The following is a 22806-nucleotide window of genomic DNA, read 5'->3' on the forward strand; positions in this document are numbered from 1 at the left end:
GCTCATCCTCAAAAGCAACAACAAAACCATTAGACAATACCTTAGCTCCTTGCCTGCCAGCCAGTCCTGGTCTGCCCTGTTCACCCTTTTGTCCCTGCAGGTGACAGTACACAATTTTATGAGGATTAATCTTTTAGCGCTGCCATCACTAAGATCTAAAATGGAAAGCTTTAATCTTTCATGATGATGGCAATGTGAATATGACTTGCTCACATGAAGAAATCTCAGGTAAAGACTCTGTCTGGGGTACAGTTCCATGTCTGTGGGAAATACAGCAGGTCTCTCATCCAAACCTGCCTTTATAACAGCACGCTCCACCAATCCCAAGGTGGAGCTGTCCTGGATAGTGCGAGTGTAGGAGGCTCTGGTTTGTTCTCCCTCTACAAACTACAATTTCTGAAAGGAGAGAAACTGAACACAACGTGAGACTCACATTCAGCTTGGTCAGTCTGCATGATGGTGTTGATCTCAAGAGCTGTCAGCAAGACTGGGGGAAAAGAGTGCAGACTGCTGCTAAAGCTTTCTGCAAGTGTATACATGCAAGGAAAAGGGACTTCTTAGAAGCTTATGCAGCTGAATGACAGAAGGTTTTCTTCCTGTTAGGTGAGGCAGTAGAGCTTTGCGGTTTGTCATTCCACATTCTTTGACAGAGTGGAATGTGTTTAGATTGTCTGCAAAGGTCATTTTGGCATGATGAAGATGATGTTTTAGTAAGATATGTGAGAAATGGGCTATTCTGACAATAAGAATTTTTGTAAGGTATTTGTAAGGTCATTGTGACCCTAATGATGTCATTAAAGTGGAAGTGAAGTAAATATAAAAGAATTGATATTTCACTGATTGAATACAGTATTCCAAACACATTTGAACAACCTTAGCTTTTAAATTAGTAGGCAAATGAGATAATTTTCGTTATAAAATGGCATATTTTAAGAATTATATGATGACAAGATGACAGTTTTAATATCTATCAGTCATCTTGTTGCAGGCCAAGGCAGCTGTGACCTTAACAATAACTTTTCTTTGTAAAAGAATGTCTTTGATTCTAGTGATGACAAATTATTCATTTTGTTTCTTGATTTATGCTGAAGTGAAGGTATAACTCTTGCAAAAATTTCAACGTGACTAACCAGAATTGAACTCAGTAGAATTAATTTTGCATAACTTGGACTGTGTCTCAAACTTTTTAGATAGTCAGCAACAAGCAACATGTCTTTTTATTTTATACAGAAGAAGAGACAACATCTATGAACTGAGCCCCTCTCTCCTGCATAAATCTATGAGGACATGGTATGTCCCAAAGACAGCTGTGTGAAAGAAAATGTTTCACAGTTTATGCAAATCAACATTTTCAAACACATTCTGCAATGTGAAAAAGCTGTGACAGGAAGATATCACTGTAATAAACAGATGACTATTACTTAGAAAACATTTAGAAGGCTTCCTTCATTACCGGTAAGCCAGGTGGACCTGGGGCACCTTCTTTTCCAGGTTTACCCTACAAAGGAAAAACATAAAATAAAATAAAAAAAACTTAAGATGATCAAGAGAGGGGTCATTGCATTCAAAGAGCATAACAACTAAATACTGCACGTATAAGTGTATTTTAGATCTTTATAAATTTTGAAAAGCCATTAAGCAGGCAGCTAGTTACAAGATAAAAGGGGGGTGGAAGATGAAGAGCTCAGAACAACAGGGGAGAAAGTATGTTTTAGAAATTTGTTTTTCACAGAATAAACCAATGAAACTTAAAATAATTCTGAAAAAGATGACCAGACCATGAATTACGATGCAAGCATGAGAAAAAACAGTAATACTCAAAAGATTGCAGAATGTAACCAAGGATGATACTCTGGAAAAGAAGAAGGGGAGTTGGAAAGATGTCACCACAGGCTCAAAACTCACTTGCACAAAATAGTATTTTTTTCTAGAATGTAAAATCCATAGCCATTTGATATTTTGTGCTCACTGATGTAATTTCAGTAGTAAAAATTTTGTTTTCATTTCAGAATAGCCAGTCAGTCAATGTCTTAACACAATTTGTATTTCCTTAGCATTCTTCAAGGTCAACAGGCAGAAAAGCAAGGGTGCTCTACTACTTCATCCACTAAGGAGGAAGGGGGAGGTCAGTTAAGCGTTATAAAAAACACTGCATGACAGGACAGGGCTTTTGCAAACAGAAGACATAATATGGAAGAAACACAGAAGATGGAGGAAGAATAACACACATTGGGTAGCAAGAACTTTTAGTACTTTAAACCAGTAACTCAAAAATTTTCATAACATATAGGAATAATAAAAATAATAATCAAGTTGCTCTATAGCATCATCATCATTATAGCACCATACAATTGGAGAAAAAGCTATCTACAGGTAGTACTGGTCTTGTCTTGCTACCCTTCCTTGTGGAAGAAAATTTATGGCAACCACAAAAAGTATGGGAAAAGTTTCAAAATATATATGTTTGGACAGAATTAATTATTTCATGAGAAAATTATTTTCTTAATATTGCTTTTAAAAATGTATTTGGAATCAAAATGTTTTGTTCAGAAAATGTCAAAAAAATTTTGATTTATTTGGGTATTTTAGGGTTCTCACCTGATTACATATTAGTAAACTGTTATGAATTCATACAGTTTTAGTTATTAAGAACCTGCATCTTTCATTGATTAGTTTTTATCTGAAAGTCTGAAAGCCATTTGAATGCAAAGTGGTAACTTCCTATTTAATTCTCTTCAAAATATAGATGTACTCAAGTAAATAATATTTTAATGTGTATACTTTTAAAAATAAACATATGATTTTTTTCTCATGTTTTTGTGTTAATAGAATAACTCTCTTATGACAATTTTCTTCATGTCTCCACATACCTGCTGGTTGAGCATACCAATTTAAGTCTGCTGCCTTAAGTAAACCCAATGTTTTTAATTCTCTTCTACATACACACTGGCACTATAAAGCCAGTATGTGTTCAGAAGAGCGCTTTTTTTTTTTTTACTAAGTTTCAACAGTAGAACTTTTACAGCAAAACAAATAGAAGGGCACCCACCATCAACTGACCTTTACTTCATGTACTCATGGTAAGTGAGCCTATAAGAACAGTCATTTGACTTTCAGCTCTCTAGTCTGGTTTACTGGATGAAAGAGTTTTCGAATCTAAGAAAATTTGCTCCAAGTGGCATTGAAGCAAAAACTGGAGAGCAACACTAGTGCAAAACTGCTTTTCAGAAAAGACTAACATGTGTATTCAGTTGTGTGCACATACCTGTGCTCCGGGTTCTCCTTGGTCACCCTTTTCACTTTGAGAATCACCAACAGGCCCCTGTAACAAAACCAGCCTCAAGATACACATACTTGAGACTCACATTTTCTAACTTAAATGTATCTCTTATAATTTATCTTTTAAAAAAAAGTGTAAAAATAAGGTACAGTTAGAACGGGTATTCTAATTCTAATTAATAATATTAATAGGCATTCTATTCATCAAAGGTTGGAATAAGTAGTGTAAATACTGGACTCTAAATAGAGTAGCATTTACTAGGTGATGCTGCCTAAACATCTGGATTTAAGGGATTTACTTCTGGTCACTTACTGTGAACCCCATTGGCCCTGGAAGTCCTCTTGATCCTTTTTCTCCTTTCTCTCCTTTCAAGTCCTATTACACAATAAATAAAAATTTAATATGGTCTCTTGGATTTTTCTGTGCCTACCATAACACTCAAGTTTTACAAATAAGAAATCCTTATGTTACCAGCAAGCTTCTTTAAGCAGAGATGGTTCTACTGAAATGACTAAGAAACAGAAACTTGATATCAGCGCTCCTGCCTAAGTCTATGATATTTGGAGAAGAAACTGGCTCTGCACATTATTTCTGAACATACTGAGTTCAAAACAACCTACCTGTGATTGCATGCAAGGGGACTGGAATAAATATCCCCAGAAATGGCAACAAGAAATTGCAAGCAAAAACCAAATAAACCTTGGTTGCTCCACTGGAGCTACATTTACCTCCAATACGTAAATGCAGTGGCTACCCATGTAAACCTTCCCTCTGTGGGCTCAATATTAGATTACCCTACTGTGTAGTACTACTGTGTACTGGGACACAGCCTAAGGTCATTGTAAAGTCAAAGTTTACAGACTGCCTAAATATTACCTGGTTAGACTCAGGCCCCAAACTATTTAAGTAAGGAGTTTTGAGGGGTTTTTAAACCTTTATGCCCAGTGCCTGTGAAAAATTGCCGTTCCCCCATGATAAACTGCCGCAGCGGCGACTGCAAAGTGCTCCAGGTGGTCCATATTTGATTTAAACAGGGAAGAGCTTGTGCCTAAAAGCTGAACCTTGCTTCTGCAATCTCTCTTCCTTCAATACAGTCTTAATGCAAAATTCACAGGAGTTTTGCAGCAAGTGCACAGTGATGCAAAAATCCAGAGAGTTTTGATGCTCCATGGATTAGATGCAAATTAAATAAGGAAAACAGAGTCAAGAACAGGTGGAAGACCTGTTCTGTTAATATGTGAAGAGTTAAAACTGTGTATCAATTACTGTTGTTTAAGTTCTATGTAAGGACAAAATGCAAAAATTTTAAGTCACAAAGCAATACCTAAAATGAAAGCTGAATCAGAGTATTTCCTTTCTCCAATACTCATTGTTTTTCCAACACTTTCCATGACTACTCATGTTCCAGTAAAAACAATGAGAAAATAAACTATGAAATGTACATGAACGCATTGTAAGCTTTTGTGAAACTCTGGTAGTTCAGAGCCCTGATATTTTCAGTGACAAGGCCCAGAGGTCAACACAGCTGTGGCTTTGATAGCCATTCAGACAATCCATGTTGATTTGATAAAGCTAAAGTGATTTACTTTTCATGTACTTGGAGATCCACAGCAGATGGATTACTAATAAGCATTTAACATTCCACTGGCATTGTGCAGATGTGCATGTGAATACACACACCTCAGCTGAGCTGGCTGTAGAGACACACTCTTAAGGAGAGCTTAGTATCTAACTAAACAACTCTGAAAAATGTTAGGATGGGTGAAAGGAAATGTTATCGGAACAATGAAGATGAAAATGTCCTCTCAAAGTAAAACCTAGCAAGATGCTTATCTGAATGTGATGTTTAACAATTTTACTACCGTTGTGTTGTCTGGTCCACTTAATGTCACAATAACGGTTCCTGGTGGTCCAGGGGGTCCAGTTAACCCAGTGTCACCCTTGAAACAAAAAAGAAAAATAAAGCAATTATAAACAGCATGGTTTTTTGTTTCGAATTTCTATTGCTATACTTTTGACAACATGAAAATTTTTCTGTCATTACACTTAGCCATTAATGCAGTTAACATTTCTCTTTGCTTGCTATTTATCTTCCAATAAAAAAGACATATGGAAGACTTAAGACTACTATGACAACCTTCTCCTAGCTGAGAAATATAGAAATCCATATGCTGATTTCTCTTAAAGTATCTAGAAATAGCTAAATTTTGATTACTATTAATTTAAAAGTTATACAACCATTTAAACTCTAAATCAAATAAAAATAACTCCTTGATTATAATTTTTCTCTCCATTTGATTAAGTCAATCAATAAAATACATGAACTGTCTTCAGTGACACCCTCAAAACTGCAGTCTGTGTATTACAGGGAGATGATTGTAACATAGTGCTGACAGATGAAATTAGCTTTTGTGTGTCCTTAACCGAAAACATTAATATTACAGTACACTTTTTCATTACGGATCTTTTAGAGCAGGGGAAGTCCTAAATCTTTCCTGTGGAGCTCAACAAAACAACATCCATTAACTTCTAGTGATTTTAAGCTAGTGGAATGCCTTTGCATGCACTTGCAGCATAACAGCAAAGAATGCATGAGTCTTCCATAAGGAAGCAAGATGCTCCATGGTCACCTGAGCTAATGCTAATGAATAATCAATTCTCTTTACAGAAATTTTCCCAGGAAACTTCTAGCACATTGCTGGTAGTAATTACAAAGTTAAAACCAATCCCACTGTCAGATAGTGCTGTTTCAGTTCACAGTTGAATCTGTGCAAGTCAGTTAGCGTAACTGTGAGATGCCCCAAGTTCTTGAAAGGATCCTGTAAGGACATTCAGACTGACTACACTGGTCTTCCAGCTGAGGTCCTGAGAGGCAATATTTGTATTTGTAGTCATTTCTAGCTTAATATCAATTATATGGGATACAAAGTAAGAACAAGGATGACAAGTCATCCAATTTTTATTCAAAATCTGGGAGGTTTTCTAGCATCATAAAGGCTGACATTGAAAAGATGTTGGCCATAAGAAGCTGTGAGTCTACAGATGCTATATATTTACCAATGTTTACATGCTTAAATAAGCATTTAGGAACAATATGCAAATGATATATAAATGAATTTAATGCTATGTGTTAGTAAATACTAACTACTGGCTCCTCTTAAGATTCTTCCCTTCTATCAGGAAGTTTATATCATTGACTCTTACATGAAAACAGTTTGTCCTTAGATATTAATTGCCATGTTTCCATTTTCCAATAAAAGACTTCTACATATATACTGAAAACTTTTATTTCACAGTACTTACTTCCCCAAACACTTCACCATAGTATATCAGAAAGTGCACAAAACAGAAACAAAACTTAAAAAAATGTTTTAGGCATTACCTTTCTTCCTTTGGTTCCTATTACTTTCAGTCCCATAAGACCCTGTAAAAAAAATCCCCAAATGTTATTTTTTTAAATTATTTTAAAAACACCTATAAAGTAAGTTAATTGATGTTACACATAATAGGAAGTTTTCATTTTTATTACCAATCTGAGACTACCTTAGGTCCACGAGGTCCTGCTCTCCCTGGCATGCCCTACAAAAAAGAAAAAAAAAATAAATTCTTAATTTAAAAAGTTACAATCTTCAGCACCAATATAGGTCTTTTGAAGTACTCAATTTTCACGTGAGTTATATCACTATTTTTATTTTTTTTCCCACTTTTAAAACTACAATTCATTGTGAGTGGGTGACAATGTCTATAGTCTAGTTGCAAACATATACATCTCTTTTACAGTTATACACATTAGTATTTAAAGTGAGGAATTATTTGAACATTAAAATTTATGCCTACATGGACAAGGATGCTTCTGAAAACATGAAAATTATCATGCATAAAAATAATCAAAAGAAACTAAAAAAAAAAAAAAAAAAAAAATCAAGATGTGCGCAGAAGGATATGGATTTTGCATACACATGTCTCTAGACCTCAAACCACTCTGGGAGAGTCAAGTATTTATATTTGTGTAATTCCATACGTTTCTGGGAAAATCGAAGGTTAAAGTAACAAGTGAGACTTAAGTTCATACTCACTGAAGCTCCTGGAGGACCCTGTGGTCCAAGCTCCCCAGGATATCCTTGAGCACCCTGGGCACCCTGCATATTAAAAAAGAAACAGGAATAAATCTCCTGGCAAGATTACAAGGAAACCACAAGGCTAAGTTCAATGAACTGAATAACAAACAGAGGAGCAGCACTGTCTCTGGATAACACAGAATTACAATTCCTCCTCACTGCTTCATTGGTTGGCCTATGTTTTGAAACATGAAAAAACATAACTGTTCTAAAACTAAACTACTCAAGTGAGGATGTATGTCCTGTTTAACTGTGGACATTCTCATAATCCATATTGTCCCACTGCTAGCCCTAATAAGCGTTTAATCTTTCAAATACTCTTTGCAATAAATTCTACACTTTAAAGCTTCATTTTCAAAGAAATGGAAAATTAAAAATTTTTCTTTTTCTTTTAATTTCATGTCCTCCATTTATTTTAACAGTCAAAAGACATGTCTGCTCTGCCTTCTCCTATTAATCTCCATTTTTAAAATATGGATCATACTGTCCTTTGTTAGTACACCAGAAGTTGAGCTGGTCTAATCTGTTCAATATTACTTCATGGGGAATTTTTGCAGTTAGAGTAGATGGTCGTTGTAGGTCCCTCCCAACTGAACTATTTATTCTATTCTATTCATAGGGGTAAACCCCTAAATCTATGACCAGTTTTTCTCCATTTCTTAAGTATTGTAGTTTGTCTGCAACCTGACTTCCCCATCTCACTTCACTAACACGTAGTGGACACTATTGGTTCTGATGGCAAAATTAATTACTATTGTCTTGGTGTACTCTGTTTTGTAAAGTCAGAAGAAAGACTCTGAATATAGTGTATTAATCAGATTATGTAAAGTTAATAATTTTTAAAAACACAGAATTATTCTGGTTTAGAAATTAGTGAGATAATTGTAAAATTTACTATATCTATGTAAAATATATAATACATTAAAATCATACAAAAATAATTGTAATATATATACACACATATTACATATAATTTATTTTTTTATATATATGTATGTATGTATCTCACAGTCTGAATTAATTCTGAATTACCTGAAGTCCAGGCATTCCTGGCAATCCAGGATCACCTTTTGCACCATACCCTTGGTTATATCCATCTGCAGGGCACCCCTGGACAATTAGATAAAAAGGAAGATAAAAAGTTATGCTGTGGAACTCTGTAGTGGAACAAATCTTCTAATACAGTTTGTAGGGAAATAAAGCAACATCAGAATTGCATAATGATGGCAACTGCCCACCATGGATAGTTCTGCCTTTAAAAAAGATTTTATTAAACAGAATATACCTTTTTCAGGCATTCCAGTTCTCTGTTAGGACAGTCTTCATTTCAGACATGCCTACATTACTCACCCACAGTCCTGACCTTCAATGTGGTTTTGGTACTTTTTATCCCTTTAAAATACTCGCTAGTGCATCTGCAGATTTCCATATGAATTCATAAGCTATTTGCTTAGTTCTTTGTGTGCTTGAAAGCATTAAATTCATTACATGCAATAATGGTAGTTAAAGGGGAAAAAACAAATTAAATACTCTTTTGTAACCTGGGGTGAATGCAACTAGTACAGATGAAGCACCAAAGTTTGTGGTTGCTTCTTTCAGAAAGTAGACCTTCTATTACCCATGAATGGAGACATTAAGAACTCTTTTCCAGCAGCGAACATACACATAAGCTGTTGATCACCAATAAATATATCATGTAATATGGTGTAAATAACTGACCTTCTCTCCTTTGATACCAGCAATACCCTAGGGAGAAGAACAATCATTATTAAAACAGAAAGCCAGAAGAGACAATGGTGAAAGGACACATTCTAAATATTCTCCAAGCTCAGTGCTCTTGAAGTGATTCATCTTCATGGACAAGGTGTATAGCCAGGTACATGTTTACTGTGCCAGACTTCAAATTAAGAAGAAAGGGCATATTGTTAAAAAATAGTTCAGTCTCACACAACTCTACAAGTGAAGGCAGAACAGTTTTGAAGCCTGATCTTAATAAATAAATAAATAAATAAAATCAGGAGAGCCGGTAAAGATCATGTTTAGAAGTTATTAGATGTGAAGGCACTGGAACTTGACAGACAGCATTCCTTTTCCATTTGTTTAGAAGTTTCTGTTAAGAACACATTTCTACAGAGAAAAAACAAATCCTAGGGTTAAAGCAACGCACCCAGAATGAGAAGTGTTAGGTTTAATTCCTGGTTCTTATTGACTTAATTAAGCCATATCCTCAAACATATTTAGGCATGAACTGAAACTGCAATGTATTATGTATATATTGGACACCTTTAGAAATGTGAGTGGTAAATTTTCATGAGTATCTCTTGAGACAGTAAAGAGCTACCACAGTCAATGAATTTGCATGCACTCATTAACTAAGAAGTTGAGACCCGACATACAGCTGATAAAGCATTACTTTCAACTTTGGTTTCTTTACCAAACAGTTTTCATATTAATAAAATGGGGATACCTATATATTTCAACTGTTGTCAGTACCAGCTAATGTGAGGCTTTACACTCCTTCAGTGAATGGCTTTATGTGGTAGAAATGCACAAAATCATGAATTTCACAGACACCTACTAGAATGCCTGGAGCACCTCTTCTACCTGGAGGACCTGGAAAACCTCGATCACCCTGAAAGTAGTAAGAGTGACTGTTAATGCATATTATTATTTGGTCTGATTTTAGCAAATGTGATTAAAAAAAGTTTTTTATGTTATCATACTAAAATTGTGAGTTGCATTACCACCATATTTGTTAAAGGGGCACAGCCGCACTGTATGGGTCTTGACTTCTATCCCAGACACCAGGCTTTATTAGCTATGTCAGATCAGTTCACTGTTTCACTAGAAATGTAAGATTTTCTGTAGTAGGCATTCTTCTGACTCCCTCTTTCAGAATGCTGGAAGTATTTGCTGATAGAGCAAAGGAAAACTAGTAAACCTGTAATTTAACATTAAGCCTTTTCTTTTAATTGTTTTTGGGATTTATGAAATGCCGACTGCAAGCTAGATACTGGTGAAATAAAAATTAATTAACTATCTACCTTTTCTATAAGCCATTTCAACAGAAGGACAGGTTGGACAAAACTGATTAGGTCTTCTGGATTTAATGAAAAAAGTTTTATCTGTCAAAATATCAAACATTATTCTTAACTTTTTAGCAAAGGCCATTAGAATGTATTATTTATCTATCTTATACAAAAAGGCAGCACTTTTCCTTCCTCTAGCCTCATGATTCAAATTTTTCCTAGTTGATAAAAGTTACAAACCAAAACAAATCAATGTTGTTGTATATTGGGGGAAAAATTCAGAATGCTTTTTGGCCGTTCCTAAGCATAGCCAAACACAATCCCCGTAACATTCAACTTGGTTTGTACCTTTGTGCCATTGCATCCTGGAACACCCGAGCGCCCAGGAGGGCCAACAGTTCCCGGTTCACCCTAAAAAGAAGTGCAAAATTGACACAAGCTTTGTTTTTGCACGTTCATATTACCCTACAGCAACACTGAAAGAGTTTATGTTGGAGCAGTGTTTCACAAGACTTGACAGATTACAATGTGTTCTTAAATCATTACAATGAGTAAGAACTGCTGATGCTAAGATTTTTATCTCTAGGCTAACTGACAGAGACAACACTGATGTTGATACTAGAGTGAGTACATAATAAGGATAATTGTGTACTATAGTAGGAGAGAAATGGTTAAATCAGTTTTGTTTTTACTTACTGGAAGTCCTGGGGGACCTGAAAATCCAGGTATTCCTGGGAGTCCCTAATGATATAAAAACAGAGGAATAATAATACAAATATTAAGCAAAAGCTTATGATGTGTTTTTTCTTTTGATCGCACTTAGAAGAATGAATTCTTATGAATTCGTATGATTCTATCAAAAGATCATTATTTCCTTAACCCTTCTGACTGTGAACCAAGTATAAAGGTAGCTTATGCACTGTTAACATAGACTGGTTTTGCCCACAGAAAAAACTCCAAAACAATTCTTCAGGGAATTCTAGTTTGAATTTTTCAGAGCACACTCCACTACTAAATACATACAGTATGAACCTTGTACATAAGGTGTAGCAAAAAAGGCAAAGGTTCTAAAAAATAGATAAGGTATGTGCATGCTCCATGTCATAAAGTTTAAAAATACTTTAAAATCATACATAATGTTTTGTTCTTATTTTTCACAAATTATTGAACCAAGCTGGCATTTAACATGACATTTAATACATACAAGTTTGTTTAAAATATAAATACTTACTCGTATACCTTTGGGTCCAACTAAGCCCGTAAGCCCTGGAGAACCCTAGATCACAAATGGAAAACAACATATTTCAATATAATTGAGAAAAAGCACACATATGTCAACAGGACATGCAGTATTTTTATTATTTTACCAATATTAACATGTGCACACAAAACTATATAAATAAATAAATAATTTGCCTACTACAGACACTAAAGCAAACAAACACTTAATACAACTTGCATAAATCATGGCATCCTTCCCCCCTTTTCAGTGTTTAGGGGATATATCTCATCACAGGTCAAAAAAATAGCAGTCAGGGTATGTTGAGAAAGCAGTTGCTATGGATCTGTTCAAACTGTGAGACCTGGAAGTGCTTCCCTGTGAGGAAATAGCTGGAAAGCTCCCAGATATGGATGGTGTCCATATAATCATCAGGTATATGCATGTACCAGCCACTCTCACCTGCACTGTTGTGCATGGAAAGGAAAGCCAGGAGCAGGATAAAAGGGGGCTAAGCAGGATGGGAGAGCAAGGCTGAAAGAAGACAGCACAGCATGCCACAGCACAGTCTAGACAGAACCTGCTAGAATTGTTTCAAGACTAAGAAACTTTTATTGCTCCCAGAAAGGAAATGGGGAATGTACAGAACAGCATAACTCCTAAAATCCTGGGCGACATTTCATTTAAGATAATGTACAGGCATTGAATAGGAAAAGCTAACTGGAATACACTACAATAGATGGCATTCAGGCTAACAGAGATGTTCTTGCTAGATAAATTATCCTTACTTTTTGCCATTCTTGCAGAAGTTATTATCACTTATTAAAAGGGAAATGCTCTACTAAACACTTTTCAATGAGTTCAAACAAACGGCTCATCAACATGTATGAGATCCACCATGAGTATCCATTCCACAAAGTATTGTAAAAACGAGATAGGACAGAATAATGCAACAATACCCAAACAAATTAAAACTATAAAAAACAATTGTTTAAAGGTATGGGTAAGTGCTGAAGCCACATTAGTGCAGGTCCTCGGCATAATGTGAACGTGGCAGTACCTTCCTGATTTATACCATGGCTGAGTTCACACCATATTTAGACACAAATAATTTATTCACCAAAGTAAATTTATCGATGGCAGCAGAAGTGTTCCTCAAGACAAAAATAAATCATATGTTTTTTACTGAGTATTTACTTGTTTTTTCTGCTCATGCAGGAGTCATTGAAAATTCATATTCAGCCTCAGTTTAGGCATACAGGAAAGAAAGAAAGCCCAAATCACCAAAGTAACTCTCTCCATACTGCAGGCAACTAGGCATTGCCTAAACAGACCAAGATTTATCTTAAAAAACATTTTTCCCTTCAAATTTTCTTAAATCAATTTTTCATATTTGTCTCAGCAGTAGCTTGTTTCCTCTCTTTCCAACAGATGTCAGAATGTAATGTTAAGACAAAATTGAAGTTATGCTGCTAAAATCTATTTAGACCCATGTTACATTGCTGCTGGCAGTTCAGTGCAGGTGCTTTAGCACTGGCCAATGGACAACTGACAACAAAAGCCCATGTTCGTATCAGCTACTTTGACTCAGTCAAAACTGACCATTGCATCTAGTGACCACGCAAAATCCATCACCGAACAGGAGACTCTGAAACAAGTTTTGTTTTCTTTTGGTTTTGTTTTTTAAAACAGAATTCTCTACCTAGTCATAGCTCACTTTCACAGTCAAGCAGAGTAGTTTCTCTGTCTCACATACACACCTACCTTTGGTCCCTGTGGCCCTGGAGGCCCTTCTGGACCAGGAAACCCCCTATGACCAGGTGGACCTGGAACACCAGGAAAGCCCTTTTCACCCTGTAAACATTAAGAGAATGACATTCTTAAAATATCCATGAATTCTCCTTTTGATAACTTATTTCTAAGGCATTCATTACTTTCAGTACCTCTTAATTTCTACAGATCTGTCTGCTACTGTGGCAGTTATATTACCCTTGCTCATACTGACCGTTTTTTGTGGTCCTGCTTACGTGCTGTCTAGGCCACATGGTATCACTGAAGTAACATACTCATAAGTATGGTTGAAGATATCAGAAGACAACAGTACTCAAGATTTTGCGGAGTACAGAAGAGAAAAGGAGAACTGGCTACATGAAAAGTTTAAGAAAGTAGCTGATACATATTCCTTGTTAGTATTTCTGCATTGTGTTTAGTCCCTACAAGCAACACAAATCCATCACAACAGCCCTAATTTGTAGTTGGCAAACTTAATGGCTGCCGCTGTACAGCAAGGTCAGTTCCAAATCATTAATACCTCTCTTCACGTAAGCCAAAGAAACAGTGGGAGCCAAATGCAACAAAACCATTCAGATACAATAAAAGAAGTTTGCTTTAAGCAACAACTTTGTAAAATTGTTCTGAGTCTCAGAGATTAAGATATGAAGTTATTCTTTCATGTGTTTTTTAAGGTCAAGTTCAAATAACCAAACCATGTAAAGAAAACACAGAAGATTAAAGCTATACAAATAGAATACAGGAGGCTAAGTTACAGTGGAAGGGGCATTTTCAGTTTTTTATTTAAATATAATGAAGAAGCAAGTCTTATCTTGGTTAAAATAAAGTGCTTCAAACCTAGAAACTGACAGAAAAGATGTTTCAGCTCTTTAGATAGCAGCAATTTAGCATGCTCAATTTTACATCAGTGGAGAGCTGCCTATTCAAGACCTTTTACATCACAGCATAACACAGGAGAGCGAGGATGGGGTTATTGATTCTCTCAGAGTCAATTTTCCTACTGCTTTATCAGGAGAGAGTTATAAAAAAAAGCATTTGAATTCTGCTGTGCAGAAGTTCTGGTATCTTATTATTTTATGTACAAGATAGGATCCAAAAAAAGTCTCAGGGAAGTCAAAATACCTTGGCTTGTCCCTCCACCAATTCTCGTCCCTCAAAATCCCACAAACTCACCAGATTTTAAATAGGTTCTGAATTTAAAAAAAAAAACACAGTACTAAAATATAGTGTAATCCCAGAATATTTTAACACAAATCAAAATAACAATTGCATTATGAAGAGTCTGTAAGATCTGTATCATAAACCGGCATAGCTTTTTATAACAAATAATTTATTTCATCCACCACTGTTCCAAGAAAGGCAAAAAAAGATTAATGCTATACCAAGACGTGCCACTGGAGGGGGTACGGTACTAACTCACAGAAAAACGAAATAAGTCCTTGATCTTCCTTCCCTGAGCTTGCTATGCCCTCACTGCATTAAGCGATGGGGTACTCTCCAGATACAGAGCAGCACTGCACTCTCTTGACAGCTTCACTCCCCTCCATACAGTACAGGCAATTTTATTCACACTTTCTTCTTGACAGATCAACAAGATCAGAGGATTCTCAGGTTGGAGAATTTCTTAACATTGAGTGGTTATCAGAACATACTAATGCAATTGTACTGACTTGACACGCTGCCTGAAGAACTTCAACAGTGTAAACAATGATTAACTCTTACTTCCTAATTGCTCAGTTGCTTTAACATAGAACTGATGAAGACAAATTGTGGGTGTCCGTTCTTATTACTATTTCTCTTCTAGTGGACAACTTATTTTTTTCTAATTTTTCAACTGGTCTCACTTTTACTGGTTAGGACAAAGTCAGGTTAGACCAACTATGAACATCTAAAATAAGCACTGAGATTTTACTAAAGACATGAGTATTCTCCTTTCCCACTTATGAAAACATGTTTTAATAATGAACATATTTACTTTGAGAGAACTTTTCTCCACCACTGAAATGAAGCTTCCTTCATTTGTGGTGCAATATAACATTTTTTTCTTGGTAATAAAAGTACAGGAGGAAAGTTGTGAGTAATTGTTTACCAGCTAGATGTGTCGATCAGTGGGACTAATCACAACCCTAAGCCTATAGAGGCATCTGGAACCTACTGATAAGGTTTAGTATAGCAATCACTGTGTCCACAGTTAGCCTGAGTTAGAACCATGACCTCTTTAATAATGTCCCTTTCATTTGTGAATCAGTTGTTTTTCCAGCTACAAGCAGGAGTTTGAAAGAATTTTTGGCATTTGTGTAATTCAGGTTTGTCTAAAAGCCGCTCCAAGCCTCTGCCAGGCTACTACTGGCAACAGGCAGAGCCACAGCTCTGTTACTTCTGATGGATTTGATGCTTGTTCCCTCACTGCTGGCAAGTGTTTGTGATAAGGACCCAGAAACTCATTCCCTGTGTCAGTCTGCAGGAGATTTATCTGTTTGATGCATGTAGATTTATCTGTTTGATTTCATGTTTGAAAGCATGTAGCTTTGCTTCAGGAACCGGAAAAGGGGGGGAGATGGGCAAGGTCCAAAGGTGGAAAGAGGGAAGCACTGAACATGACACTCTTGATGGCGTTATGAAATTTGTAACAGGAGAGCTGCCGCCAGGCTAATTGTATCTGTTGGCATTTGTTAGGAGTTTGTGAAAGGGACCTAGTGCTTCAGACAGTTGCTCTTCTCTTGGTGTTCAAACATCATGCAATGCTGAAAACAAACTAATGCCTTTAAGAAAAATAAATTCAAAAGTCTTCTTAGTTAAACAGTGTCCCCAGAGCTATTGTAACAGATTTTTGTAAGGTAATGTATTCCTTTTACAATTCTCTGTAGACTCTGTTGACAGAATACCATCACACAATAAATTCACTCACTATATCAACTCAACTAATGTATTAAAAATTTCCAGGCATAAGCTAATCTTAAAAAAAGAAAAACATATTTGTTCTTACCTTGCTACCTTTCATGCTATCACAAAAGCAGGGACTTTTACCTTTGCATACACAGCTCTGAAAAACAAAAAGACAAACTTCATAATAAAATTATTTTTCTCATTGTGTTGTTTGGTGAGGGGCAAATGAGATCTCAGGGGTTTTAGTAAGGTAATTATATCACAAATACAACTTTAAAAAAAAAAAGTTCATGAAAAGTGGCAATTCCTAACAGTGGAAAAGAGCTCATTATTCCTATGTACTGTCTTCTGAGACAGATAAGGGCACTAGTTTAATTTGGGGTCACTAGTTTACCTTGGGGTAAAGGCCACGACGCTGTGCTTAACACCACCAGGGTTATAATATCAGTGTGAGTGTAAAATTCAAGAGTTTGGGCTCACAGCACTAAACTGATGATTCTTTAAACAACTTCCTGTAAAAACAAACACATATACCGATACTGTTTTAGATTACAATGATACTCTTTTTATTTTCACCTATTAACCAGTAATTTTCTGACTTTTTGTAGCTGCCTTCACCTCCTGACACTGGCTCATAGTACCTAATACAATTACAAAGGACCCTCAACTTTGCTATTTCTTAATTCTGGATGTTTCCTGAGCCAAGCTGTGTGACAGTGAGTGCCCTCCCACAGGGATGTTCCCGCTCCTGCAGCAAGTCCTGGGCTGTAGCTGCTACCAGCATGTCTGTGTGTTCAGGTGAGCCTGGAGTTCAAAGCCCCCTTGGAGGGCTGAGTGTTGCACTGTAGCATCCAAACCTCTCTTTGAGTCTGTGACCTCTACTGCCACAGTATGGCATGGCTATCTGGGGTTAACTACCATTCGGCAAAATTCAATGATTAATCAAGCAGGAAGAGATATTCAGTCTTTTATTGTTTACACTTAAGTGAAACAAACAAATAAAAAACCCAAACAAGGATATTCAGTATGTAACTGGACAGACAGCATGACTAAATCAGCTAGCTCATGTACTAGGTAGTCATGGTAGCAGGGAGCTCAGCAGAGCTGCAAAGCACATCTGAGATCCTGGGTGAATATGAGAACACTTAACCCTTCTGTGCCCTGTTCCTGCTACAGCTATCATGCACTCAGTACCTGAGCTAGCCCAGTCTGGCTAGGATAACTCTGCAAAGGACTCTTCTACACTCATGTAGGCATATCCTATTTCAGTAGAGGGGATCCTTTGTTAACATAAATATTATACATACTAAAATATCACTGAGGTTAATTGAAGCCATGTATTTCATAGAGATGTTTATTGTCCTTCTTTGTACACTTAAATTCTTTCCTTTGTTTTTGAAGCTCTTGCTGAATGACTTTTTCAATTGTGCCACTGTAGAAAGAGGGTTATTTTTCAGTTCATCCTCCCACTTTAGTATATATGTTTATCATAATGACCATATACTATGTTATAGTTACAGACAATAAGAAAAAGAAAACTATCACATATTGGTTAGGAAGATATTTTTCTAAGTTGCATAAAATTCAGAAAAGAAGGAAGAACTGTATATTTGCTTACATGATTAAAGCCTTTAAGATGGTATGATATGAAATTTCTATTTACATCTTGAAGACAGAATTAATTAACCCCTACAACTGGTCATAATGTAACAGCAACACTGTTCCAAATCTGTAACTCTTCCAGTGGCATTCTCAAAAAACAGAAAGCAAAAGTGTTCTCCATTACATTTTAAAATTATAAAGTCAGACTGTCATTAAATTTAAATTTTCCTGTAGCAATCTGTTCAGGTAAACATTTGAAGAATTGAAAAGCATCTTTTCTTCCCACAAGCTAGGATCAATTTCTTCTGTCTTCATCATCCAAAACTAAGGTATGTGGTATCAGCCAGCTGCCTTCATTTCTTACACATTTCACAGTGTTTGTCTCTTTTCTTTGACTACACAAAGAAACTTGACATCTCGTTTGGAACAACTCATTGAGTCTCTTTGGGTGCCTCTTTTAGGTGCTGCTGGAACTTGCTGTTCTCTATGGACTGGAGAATTACTGACAGTACCTGCCTGTTCGGTGGCTGAAGTTAGGTGAGATGATGCCATCTATTAATTTAGAAATAGATGCAGGGGGTATTCCTCAAGTGAACAGCTATTTAAACATTCATGTACAAAATAAAACAGAATCAGTTGCCCATGAAAAGCAAATCTCCCAAGAAATGGTTGTGCCTGCCTGTGTTCCACAGACAGATCAATAAGTGATTGCTTGTTGTTTCAAGCTAGATTTTTAAAGAGTTGCAAACATTAAATACTTAATTCTTTGGCATATTTAAAGATGACTCTTTCTTCCCCTGATCTGACAGCTAGAATTCAAGTGGTACTGCATCAGAAATTTGGAAAACAAAGGTGTCACGTAAAACAGAAACCATGTGACTATGCTACCTTTACTATTATTTTAATCAATATGATTATATCACCAGAGACACAAGAATAACACTAGTGCAGAATTAACAACAAAAAGTACCCCGATTTCTTCTTAGTGAGGCCTATCAGTTTGGCTCTGGATAATCTAAATTCACCAAGTAAGTTACATGACAGATATCTTAAGCCTTCCAGCATAAATACCAGAGGATAAAGTGACATATATCTCAAAATAAATTTGAAACAGTCTATAAGACTACCAATTTTCTTGTTCCCTCTTCAATAACAGTACCTTTCATCCCAAAGTATTGTCGTCAAAATAGGTGACATAGGTTATTGGCACATGTCTGGTAAGCCGTATAAAAACGGTAATTGTTCAATGTTCAGTATTCCAAGGAAAGATGTAAACACAGTACCCGATAAAAGTAGTCTTAAATTGCAGGCACTGCATTTTACTGCTGTACAGGGCTGCTGAGTGACTCAACCTACCACAGCCTTAAGGCTTGCATATGAAAATTGTAAATTAACTACAAGACCTATGAGACCCATTTACTCAGCAATCTCAACTGCTGAAGCAAAGACGTAGCTTGCAGATTTAGTAGACACATGTCTGAGTCCAGGAAAGGTGCTCTCTACTGAGGAAAAAAATGCTTAGAGTATTCCAAATTCTCTGAATTTCTTCAGTGTAACTGGGAGCATATCCTGGCTGACCATAGAGAGGTTTCCTAATATATATAGCTACAGCTGGCTTCTAATCTTCCTAGTACCAGTTATTTACTATTATAATTCTATAGACCTTCATGGAGTTGCACCTTATTTCTACCTGTGAAAGTAAAGCTAGAAGCAAATTCTTTACAGTATTTGTATGCAAAGCACAGTTTTCAGGACATGTAGAAAAATCACCAAATGAAATTACTCTTCTATATAATAGGTATAACCTGCAGAAGACTTGATATGTACAGATACAGAAGAAACTTTTTCTTTTAACTTACAATCAAAGATAATCCAATGTGAAGTTAAATGCATGAACGTGTAGAAACTTATGATGCTACACAACTAATCAAGGTTATTAAACTATTTAAAGAAAAAGGGCCTTTGCTCTTCAAGAAGTCAGAATGCTTAGAATGTGTTTAATTTGCCATTAGTAAGCTTTCAGATCAATTTAGGTCTTTTTGTGTATGCATATCACTTTAAACTAAACTGAAAAGACCAAAGATGATTTTACATTACACAGTCAGTTAGCTGGATAATACTAAATGTTTTGGCATATGATTTTTACATAAGATTAGATTATGCCTTCTGTAAAGGAGCTTTGAACCAAAAAATCATTGCTCACTTCTACTACTGGATGTTTCCACATACTTGCAAGATGCCTGCAGCTGCTTTTTCAAAGGATCATAACAAAACAATAGTATATTGCCAGGTTATAAGATAAGGAAATTAGATATTAGTTATTAATGGTTTATTCAAAATCCTCACAATAGCCTCTACATAAGTAAATGCATTAACAAAACCACAGGTTTACTGCATGTTTTTCAGTTTTGTGATTTTTATAATAATCATTTACATTTATTTCAAGTTTTTAGATACAGTAGATGGCACTAGATTTTTGATCTAAAGATCTAGGCTAAAGGATAAAGCCAGATCATTATACGAATAAAAAAATCAAATTAATTCACCAATGAGCCAAAATAAATAAAAAACCCACAACGCTTCCTTGGAGTGATTTATAAAGGAGCTCTTTTCAAAAGTGTGTTGAATGATTAGTATGATATGTTCTTTAAATAATTACAGTTGTACATGCTGAAGCACATTTACTGCAGTGGTTAATGTTTTGTTCAGTAGGTGGAACCTTACCTATAACACTGAATTGCCCTTCCTACGCTATGGGATTGGATTCTATGGGGTTCTGACCTCTTCCTGTCCCCAGTTCAGAGACTAATTTAAGCATCTGCTTAAAAAGTGCTCCAGTACTCTCCACTGAATCCCTCAAAGAAATGACAATGAAAGAAGGAAGAAATAACATACTACAGACTACACTGTCATCTATACAAAGCTTAATGTAGATTCAGCATTGCACTACTACTCCTTCCATTGCAGTTGTGGCAACTTAATTTGGAGAATCAGAGAGAATCTTAGAAAGCTCACAACACTTTGCCAATAGAGCTAGTTATATGAAGGATGTCAGAGAATGTATTTAGGTATGTTATCAAACCTGAATGTGTCAAAGGACATCACAAAGCGTTACTGTAAGGAAAATAGCAACCAATGATAGGCGTTTCTATCTATAGCACAGGCTTTGAGTCCTGTCACTCACATTTGTGGAGCAATACAGTCATACTAGGAATGGCTTAAAGGCAGGAAGATGGGGAACATAGAAAATGAGCCAGTGAGGGTGATGAGCCAGTATTCCTCCATTGATCTCTTTTTGGAATGACATATATGATGACAGAACAGTCAGAGTATTTGTCTGCTTTTCCAGATCCAAAGATCAGAGTAGGTCAGCTATGATTTCAAAATACATGTTTGTACTAAAAATACTGCACCCAGGACAGAGAGGCAGCAAAGTGTGCTGCTGCAGTAAACAGGCACTGTATACTTTATGTTTCAGATGAAGACTGCATCAAGACCACACAGGTTAAGTAATAAAGACATTTAGATGACAGCTGAAATGAAATCAAATGTATTCTGTAGGAACATAGTAATCTGGCTGCAGTGGGGCTTAAGTTCACACTTCTGGCCTGATCGGTCTTTCATTTCATGGGTGAACTCCACTGATTCCAGAGGTAAATTCTGGTTAACATAAATGAAAGATGACTGTGCAACATGAGGAATTTTAAGGTGAATTAAAAGCAGTGCAAGTGATATCCATTAATTACTGTGGACAGTAAAAATAACTCGGGTGTCTTCTCTCAAGTGGGTGGTGAAGCTGTCACTTTCCTTCATTGGTGGTTCTAACAGTTGATAGGCTCATTTTTAAAAATGCTAGCCTGATTTCTCATTTAACCTTGATTTTTATTAGCATCTCACCTATCCTGCCATTAGGTCTTTATCTTCTAACTTCAAGGATCACTAAATTAGAACTCTATCAAAACATGGAACAAGACTTCTTGGACAAGACCAATTTTTCTGTGATGCAGCTTGTGTTTTTTTTTTTTTTCTCCTCTTTTCCATCTTTTTGCTCATTAATGGTATCCTGAACAGTCTACAAATATGCTGGTCATCAGTGGTCCCTTCTAAGTGGAAGTAAATTATCAGCTGATTTCCAGTTTTCTGTAATTTTTCTTAAATTCCAATACTTATTAAAAATTACATTATCAGTGAGCCAGCTCCTTTGAGAGTCTTGATTATGAATTTTCCAGGGCTGCTGACAACTGAGATTTCTGGATTTTTCCTCAGCTGTCTCAGTGCAGAGCAATCACTTTACACATTCCAGCTGCGTCTATAAACCACAACTGAGCACATAGAATAATATTGCTCATTAGTTGATGTTAACATAGTGCTTAAAACTACAAGGGGCCCATTTCTCTAATGTTCTCTACTACATGTTCTCTATTACATCTAATAAAAGTGGGTGTAAAGCATTATGATTACAGTAAGTGGAAAGTTTTGCTTTAACGTTTATCTACGCTCCAGACTTGTGTTGGGGACAAGTGCTGCACACAGACCTGGAATGCAGCACTTTCTGAAGGACACTGTGGTGCTAGCTAAAGCTTCTAGCTTAGACACAGTTACATTTTTGAAAATTTATCCTAACCTGCTCAAGCAGAGGATCTGAGAGCAGAGCTATATAGAAAAAAGCTCCCACTGTGGAAAAGGCTAGATAAGGAAAATCTTTTTTCTGAGTCTGAGCACCTGTGTCAGGATACTTAGCTATACTAGCACAGTCAGTAATTCTATCTAGACATGGTTAGTAGATACGTGACCCTAGCAGCATATTCCTCATGTTGCACAACTGTAAATCACCATGTAGCATACAAAGTACTGGAGAATGAAGTCCCCTCACTCCAAAAC

At 36.1% G+C, this 22806-nt stretch overlaps 1 protein-coding gene across 3 annotated transcripts in view; it reads right to left on the minus strand.

The window, feature by feature from the left end:
* The window catches only part of COL4A3 (collagen type IV alpha 3 chain), a 66187-nt gene that overhangs the window by 35418 nt on the left and 7963 nt on the right, over positions 1–22806 (minus strand). For 2 of the 3 annotated variants that reach the window (XM_075031829.1, XM_075031827.1), the window contains exons 2-17: positions 16424–16480; positions 13411–13500; positions 11659–11703; positions 11124–11168; positions 10776–10838; positions 9977–10030; positions 9118–9144; positions 8431–8508; positions 7357–7419; positions 6824–6859; positions 6663–6704; positions 5143–5220; positions 3593–3655; positions 3266–3322; positions 1454–1498; positions 41–94 (exon numbers count right to left, since the gene is read on the minus strand). In XM_075031829.1, coding sequence (XP_074887930.1) covers positions 41–94; positions 1454–1498; positions 3266–3322; positions 3593–3655; positions 5143–5220; positions 6663–6704; positions 6824–6859; positions 7357–7419; positions 8431–8508; positions 9118–9144; positions 9977–10030; positions 10776–10838; positions 11124–11168; positions 11659–11703; positions 13411–13500; positions 16424–16438 — 855 coding nt within the window. In that variant the 5' untranslated portion in view covers positions 16439–16480. Of the gene's footprint in view, positions 1–40; positions 95–1453; positions 1499–3265; positions 3323–3592; positions 3656–5142; positions 5221–6662; positions 6705–6809; positions 6860–7356; positions 7420–8430; positions 9019–9117; positions 9145–9976; positions 10031–10775; positions 10839–11123; positions 11169–11658; positions 11704–13410; positions 13501–16423; positions 16481–22806 lie in introns of those variants that run through there. The other variant, XM_075031830.1, reaches the window with a different exon arrangement.

This window comes from Buteo buteo, chromosome 7 (assembly GCF_964188355.1).
Source record: "Buteo buteo chromosome 7, bButBut1.hap1.1, whole genome shotgun sequence".
NCBI lineage: Eukaryota > Metazoa > Chordata > Aves > Accipitriformes > Accipitridae > Buteo > Buteo buteo.